General features: G+C 37.8%; 2 protein-coding genes across 7 annotated transcripts in view; both read right to left on the bottom strand.

Annotated features, from left to right (window-relative positions):
• myo3b (myosin IIIB) overlaps positions 1 to 7,500 on the bottom strand; it is a 290,744-nt gene that overhangs the window by 210,510 nt on the left and 72,734 nt on the right. For all 6 annotated transcript variants that reach the window (XM_062069877.1, XM_062069876.1, XM_062069875.1 and 3 more), the window contains 3 exons: positions 6,988 to 7,141; positions 6,827 to 6,915; positions 1 to 46 (listed from right to left, as the gene is read on the bottom strand). The exon at positions 1 to 46 is cut by the window's left edge and continues 84 nt beyond it. In XM_062069877.1, the coding sequence (XP_061925861.1) occupies positions 1 to 46; positions 6,827 to 6,915; positions 6,988 to 7,141 (289 nt within the window). The remainder of the gene's footprint in view (positions 47 to 6,826; positions 6,916 to 6,987; positions 7,142 to 7,500) is intronic.
• LOC133664885 (glutamate decarboxylase 1-like) overlaps positions 1 to 7,500 on the bottom strand; it is a 354,813-nt gene that overhangs the window by 317,820 nt on the left and 29,493 nt on the right. The window lies entirely within an intron of this gene.

Below are 7,500 nucleotides of genomic sequence, written 5' to 3'. Positions count from 1 at the left end.
GGGTGTCTCTATTCTTCTCCAGGAAGCCAGCCACACAGTACATCACCTGTCCAATGGTCACGTACATTGTTTTAGATTGAATTACTTTGATATTTTATACACAGTAGTACTCCATTTTGAAAGAAGGTGTAATACCACATACACAAGACTCCTGAAGGGCCCACCATCACACTGCAAACATCACCTCCCCATACACACACACTTGGTATGAATGTTTACATGCTCTAAAAGATTATTGTTGCATGGATTTGGTCAAAACCAGCTTTTTAAATCAGGTGTTAAAAAAAACTTAGTTTTAGACTTTTTAAAGATGGATTTATCATTTATAGATAAACCTCTAGATAAACTTCTGAAACCTCACAAATATGACAAAACATTTTGTATAATGTGGCCAGTTTATGAATCCAAATAGTCATTATTTACTTAAATATGATTATAAATCTGTCAAGATTTCATTTTCTTAGAGTATAAAGTAAATTTATGTATTTATATTATTCACATGTGAATAATGCTGTATAATAGAATGTATTTATATTATTCACATGTGAATAATGCTGTATAATAGACTGTATTTATATTATTCAAATGTGAATAATGCTGTATAATAGACTGTATTTATATTATTCACATGTGAATAATGCTGTATAATAGACTGTATTTATATTATTCACATGTGAATAATGCTGTATAATAGACTGTATTTACGTTATTCACATGTGAATAATGCTGTATATTAGACTGTATTTATATTATTCACATGAGAATAATGCTGTATAATAGACTGTATTTATATTATTCACATGTGAATAATGTTGTATAATAGACTGTATTTATATTATTCACATGTGAATAATGCTGTATAATAGACTGTATTTATATTATTCACATGTGAATAATGCTATATAATAGACTCTATTTATGTTATTCACATGTGAATAATGCTGTATATTAGACTGTATTTATATTATTCACATGAGAATAATGCTGTATAATAGACTGTATTTATATTATTCACACGTGAATAATGCTGTATAATAGACTGTATTTATGTTATTCACATGTGCTGTATAATAGACTGTATTTATATTATTCACATGTGAATAATGCTGTATATTAGACTGTATTTATATTATTCACATGAGAATAATGCTGTATAATAGACTGTATTTATATTATTCACACGTGAATAATGCTGTATAATAGACTGTATTTATGTTATTCACATGTGCTGTATAATAGACTGTATTTATATTATTCACATGTGAATAATGCTGTATAATAGACTGTATTTATATTATTCACATGTAAAAAATACCTAAGTGTTTATTGTCTATTGTGAGTGAACTGTGGTGCTGAATTTCCCCCAGGGATCAATAAAGTAATTTGTATTCTATTCTATTCTAAAATTAGCTGATAAACATAGCATAAACATAGCATGATCATCAATGGAATATATACATCCTAATAAAATGTGACTATTATTAAGAATATATTGTTATTAGTGCATCTCCTGGGGGTTAAGTCCCCCTTTGTCTTCAAAACTAGTGGTGCCTCTGTTTTTAATGTTAATCGAAGGTCTTTGAATGCACCACTGTTACATTTAACGAGATACAAAAGTGAAACTTGTATATAACTTTCTCCTGTGCTGCCACAGATAGATTTATTATATTTCTATTTTTCTTTGATCACCTCATCCATGTTCCAAAATGCTAAATGCCGTGTGTATGCTTGAATATGAGCTCTGATATAACCTATGACATCTGTGGGTTTTCTGTGTTTTCTTTTAACCTTTTTTCACCCAGGAAAGTCGCATTGAGATTAAGAATCTGTATTTCATGAGAGTCCTGCACATTCATACATATTTTCAACAAGTGTACTGTAGTCTTCTTCATTTGGTTCAAGAAACCTGATTATTTAACTTTCACTCGTACATGTATTTTATATTTACATTCATGACGTTGTTTTTCTAATTTACATATTAAAATGACAGGAAAAAAAAAACATTTTTACAAAAGCCCAGGGCCCCCCTGTGCCTGGGGCCACGATACACCATCCCCACTTACCCTTCTACTTTGATGCCTCTGGCCACAGGCTCCATGAAAAAAATAAATCCATTATCATAATAAAACCTATAAAGATAATGTTTTACATTATTCTTCAACATTCTTAAAGGTCACACAAGCGTAAAAAATAACTTAACCACTGTAAAACGGGTGGTCTTACTGCTTAAATGTGACACATTGCGCCTGATTTACTTAAGGTTTGCTTGTAATAAAACATGTACAAACCTGATAGCAGTCGCTAAGTACTGTATTTTTCGGACTATAAGTCGCAGTTTTTTTCATAGTATTGACTTATACTCAGGAGCGACTTATGTGTGAAATTATTAACACATTACCGTAAAATATCAAATAATATTATTTAGCTCATTCACGTAAGAGACTAGACCAGGGGTCGGCAACCTTTACCACTCAAAGAGCCATTTTGACAAGTTTCACAAATTAAAGAAAATAATGGGAGCCACAAAACTCTTTTGAAAATTTTGAATGAAATAACACTGCATACAAAGCTTTTTTTGCTTTGTGCTATGTTTTAACCAGGGGTCTCAGACAGCTTAATGTGAAAATTTAATGTAAGTGCGGCCCGCAAATTTTTTACGAATTTTTTTTACGAATGGCGCATGATAGCGTCATACTTGCAAACCCTCACAATTTTTCCGGGAGACTCCCGACTACCTGGGCGTGATGGCACTGTTTTTGACGCCCTCTACAGTCTGTTCGATCAGCGTACCTGCTTGGTTACATGTTGAATGCAGCTTCAACTTGCACATGTAAGTGACAGCAAGGCATACTTACTCAACAGCCACACAGCTTACACTAACGGTGGCCGTATAAAACAACTTTAACACTGTTACGTTACAAATATGCGCCACACTGTGAACACCCCCCCCACCCCCACCCCCCCCCCCCCCTACCACCAAACCCCGCCCACCTCAACCGACACACGGAGGGGGTGGGGGGTTTGGGGGGGGTGGGGGGTTGATGTGTGGGGGGTTGGTGGTAGCGGGGGTGTATAATGTAGACTGGAAGAGTTAGGGCTGCATGGGATTCTGGGTATTTGTTGTGTTGTGTTTATGTTGTGTTACGAGCGGAGGTTCTCCAGAAATGTGTTTGTCATTCTTTTTTGGTGTGGGTTCACAGTGTGGCGCATATTTCTAACGTAACAGTGGTAAAGTTGTTTTATACGCTACCGTCAGTGTAAGCTGTGTGGCTGTTGACCAAGTATGCCTTGCTGTCTCCTACATGTGCAAGTAAAAGCTATGTACAACATGTGGCCGGGCTGGCACGCTGTGTGGACAGGCTATAGAGGACAATAAATGCAGTTCCATTATGGCACGCCCTTAATTTAGTTGTTAAGGTGAATAATGGAGAATATTTGCCCCGGGGGATTTCTAAGAGAGGCACTGGAAGGGTCGGCAAGTATGCTGGGAAAATCGGGAGGGTCGGCAAGTATGCAACTGAGCCGCTTCAGAGTGATCCAAGAGCCGCATGCGGCTCCGGAGCCGCGGGTTGCCGACCCCTGGACTAGACGTATAAGATTTCATGGGATTTAGCGATTAGGAGTGACAGATTGTTTGGTAGACGTATAGCATGTTATACATGTTATAGTTATTTGAATGACTCTTACCATAATATGTTACGTTAACATACCAGGCACGTTCTCAGTTGGTTATTTATGCCTCATATAACGTACACTTATTCACCCTGTTGTTCACTATTCTTTATTTATATTAAATTGCCTTTCAAATGTCTATTCTTGGTGTTGGGTTTTATCAAATACATTTCCCCAAAAAATGTGACTTATACTCCAGTGCGACTTATATATGTTTTTTTCCTTCTTCATTATGCATTTTCGGCCGTTGCGACTTATACTCCGGAGCGACTTATACTCCAAAAAATACTGTAAAGGTGCGCAAAGCGGATTGCATCTGTTGAAGGGGCTGTTCGCAACATTTACACAGAGGGCGCCAATATAATATATTTGTCACTATATATCCCGCCCTCTTACAGCGTCTCCTACAAAATGACGAAATTACGTACGATTGAATTATTAAGCACATTAGCTTTAGGTGTTGTTTGCAGTCCAAAGTCAACAACAACAACAGGTGTGTATCCATGAGAGACAAGAAGGGAGTTTGTTGTGTCTTCACCGCACTGTCCTTCGGGAGAGTCTCCAAGCCAGGGAAACCATCCAAGTTAGAATGTTTTGTATGCCAGTGAAAATAACATTTGTTTTTCACTCTAAATTGTCTATGACTGGTCCTCAAAATTCATCCTGCGGGGCAGACAGTCCGATGTTATCCAAATCACAAGACTCTCCACAGTTCTTCCCGCATCCTCCAATCATTTGTGGCATGGACTGACTAGCGACTGCACGACACCAAGGCCGCGGAACAGAGACACACTGCAGGCTTACACACACACATGCATCCACAAAAGTATACGCCGCACACCGATACCCCACCACTCCCCCAAGCCAAGGACACAAATCCCTTAGGGGTGATGGACGGCTGGGCAGCTCCTGAAGAGCTGCAGCCTGCCACCGTGGCCCCCAATCCCTCCCCTCAGTTGCTAGTCTCGAGATGTATGTTGTAATATGTATATGCGCTTTGCTATGGAGATTTTTTTCCCACTCCAGACTGGGCCCCCTTAGGAGCCCAGTCTACATAGTATTTTTTTACTCATCCTCCCCAGCGTTGACCTTTTTCCCATCTTTTACAGGGCGCCTTGTGGCGACCCATCAGCGTTCCTGTTCTGTAACCCTGTACACTGTTTGTTTGTCTAATCTTGAACGGGTTTGTGCTGAAAACAAAGTTTTGTTGTACTTGTGCAATGACAATAAAGACCTACCTACCTAATAATAGCAATTTGGATAGCTAGCGTTAGCTGTCATTGAATTGTAACAACATTTTATTACATAAACTTTGTAATTGTGAAAAATATAGACATTTGTCAACCAAATGTGTTCTATTAAAACACTAACTGTCAGATAAGTGTTATTGTGGTGTTCTTGTTATATTTTTTGCTTTGAAAAATGTAACTGTGAGGAAGTTGCAAACAGCGTCTTTAAGAGAGCAGAATAAGGCGTGCAATCAATTTTGCATCTCTGGTTTTCATTAATATGCAAAATATGTGTTGATCATCAAAACGCACACAATACGGGGAGGGAAAAATGCAAATATAAATAATTAGCACACGCAATGTGATTTATCAACACTAATTACTGTTTTTAGTATTTGGCGTTTACTTAGCTCGTGTCGGAAGGACATGCAAACTGACACAGGATCACACGATGGACAGACAAGAATCCTCCGTTCTACGTGTGTTTGTGTGTGAACATTTTGTTGGACGGTCAGAAATAAAAATAATAAACATACCGTTTATTCAGCAATTTCATTTTATAATTTTATTGTTGCTGGCTTATGAGACTGATTAAAATGAATTCAATTGATGCATGTTGGTGTCTGCTGGCATGTTTTTTGCTGTTTGGTTTTTAATTTAGGAATTATATTCCTATAATTCACTTCCTACATGAAAAGGCCTATTTCATTGTGCATTTCTAGTCATTCAAGACTCAGAAATGTGCTGGTGATGCGATCCACAGAATTACATGTCAGCACATGTTCATGTTGTCTAGATTCAGAAAAAGTGTTACAGATTATACAGAACCCAAAACCAGTGAAGTTGTGTAAATGGTAAATAAAAAGAGAATACAATGATTTGCAAATCCTTTTCAATGTATATTCAATTGAACAGACTGCAAAGAAAAGATACTTCACGTTCGAACTGGAAAACGTAGTTATTTTTTGCAAATATTAGCTCATTTGGAATTTGATGCCTGCAACATGTTTCAAAAAAGCTGGCACAAGTGGCAAAAAAGACTGAGAAAGTTGAGGAATGCTCATCAAAGACTTATTTGGAACATCCCACAGGTGAACAGGCTAATTGGGAACAGGTGGGTGCCATGATTGGGTATAAAAGCAGCTTCCATGAAATGCTCAGTCATTCACAAACAAGGATGGGGCGAGGGTCACCACTTTGTCAACAAATGTTTGAGCAAATTGACTACTGGCCTGCCTGTAGTCCAGACCTTTCTCCCATTATAATTTGTGGTGCAGTATGAAGGCTAAAATATCAGAAGGGAGACTGTTGAACAACTTAAGCTGTACATCAAGCAAGAATGGGAAATAATTTCACTTCAAAAATGTGTCTCTTCAGTTCCCAAACCTTAACTGAGTGTTGTTAAAAGGAAAGGCCATGTAACACAGTGGTAAAAATGCCCCTCTGACTACATTTTTGCTGCCATTAAATTCTAAGTTCATGATTATTTGCAAAAAACATTGTTTCTCAGTGTTAACACGAAATATCTTGTCTTTGCAGTCTATTCAATTGAATATAAGTTGAAAAGGATTTGCAAATCATTGTATTCTCTTTTTATTTACCATTTACACAACGTGACAACTTCACTGCTTTTGTAAGTGTGCAGCTGGTTCAACACTTGGCACACAGATAGGACCATGATAACGTGAATGTGCAGAAATGTATGGCCACCGTGGTAAAAGCCCCATATGCACACAAAATCCTCATTTAAATAAGGCAATCTGCACCACTTTTCAATTGCACAAAGTGAACACCAAAAGAATGCCGCACTATGCAATCATTTTGGCACAATTCCTAACTCTTTACAATAGAAGCAAAGGAGCTGTACAGGATGGTTAAAACTGGGCTGAAAGGCTAAATATTGTGATGCACAGATAATTGGATACCTTTCCCGCAAAGTGTAAAATCCCAAACGAGAGCTCAAATCGTTTTGGTATCCAAAAGTATTTGCAGCGGAGATTGTCTTCAAACTTGTCTGTAAAGGAAAAGCAGAGGTTGAGTAGAGGAAAAGGAGCCATGATTGTTTCAGGTGTGGGAGCAGGCTCACCCACTAACGTGTGGTCCGTGGCCTGCGGGAAGCGGCTCTCCTCGTCCAGCAGGGACAGCAGGCCCATGGGCTTCTGCAGGAACATGTCCAGGATGGGCCTGTTGTCCTCGTACTCCACCAGGCTGGCATCCACTCCCTCGCTCTGGTATTCCATCTAATCAGAGTCACAGAATTTGGAACAATCTTGTTAACGGGTTCGTCAAATGACCCAATTAAACAAATATTATTCCTGCAAGTTTCTAATCAGGCAAGCCGTGTGTGTTTGTGTAGTTACAGCATAATGGAGTCTTTTACTGAATGCATAACATGGCTCTGAACTAACAAATAGTGCCACTTACTAATTCATAATTTATATCACTTTGCAAATAACCCAGTGTCCTATCATAATATTGCATCTATTTAATTTTAGATCAAAAGTGGCTTTAAATATATATTTTAACTAATAAAGTGTAACCAATTGCTCTAAATCCTCCTCATGTATAAATCATAACCTCAGTGAGTGTGTACAACAAT

This window comes from Entelurus aequoreus, linkage group LG14 (assembly GCF_033978785.1).
Source record: "Entelurus aequoreus isolate RoL-2023_Sb linkage group LG14, RoL_Eaeq_v1.1, whole genome shotgun sequence".
NCBI classification, from domain to species: domain Eukaryota; kingdom Metazoa; phylum Chordata; class Actinopteri; order Syngnathiformes; family Syngnathidae; genus Entelurus; species Entelurus aequoreus.
This window is presented reverse-complemented; position numbering and strand designations above follow the sequence as displayed.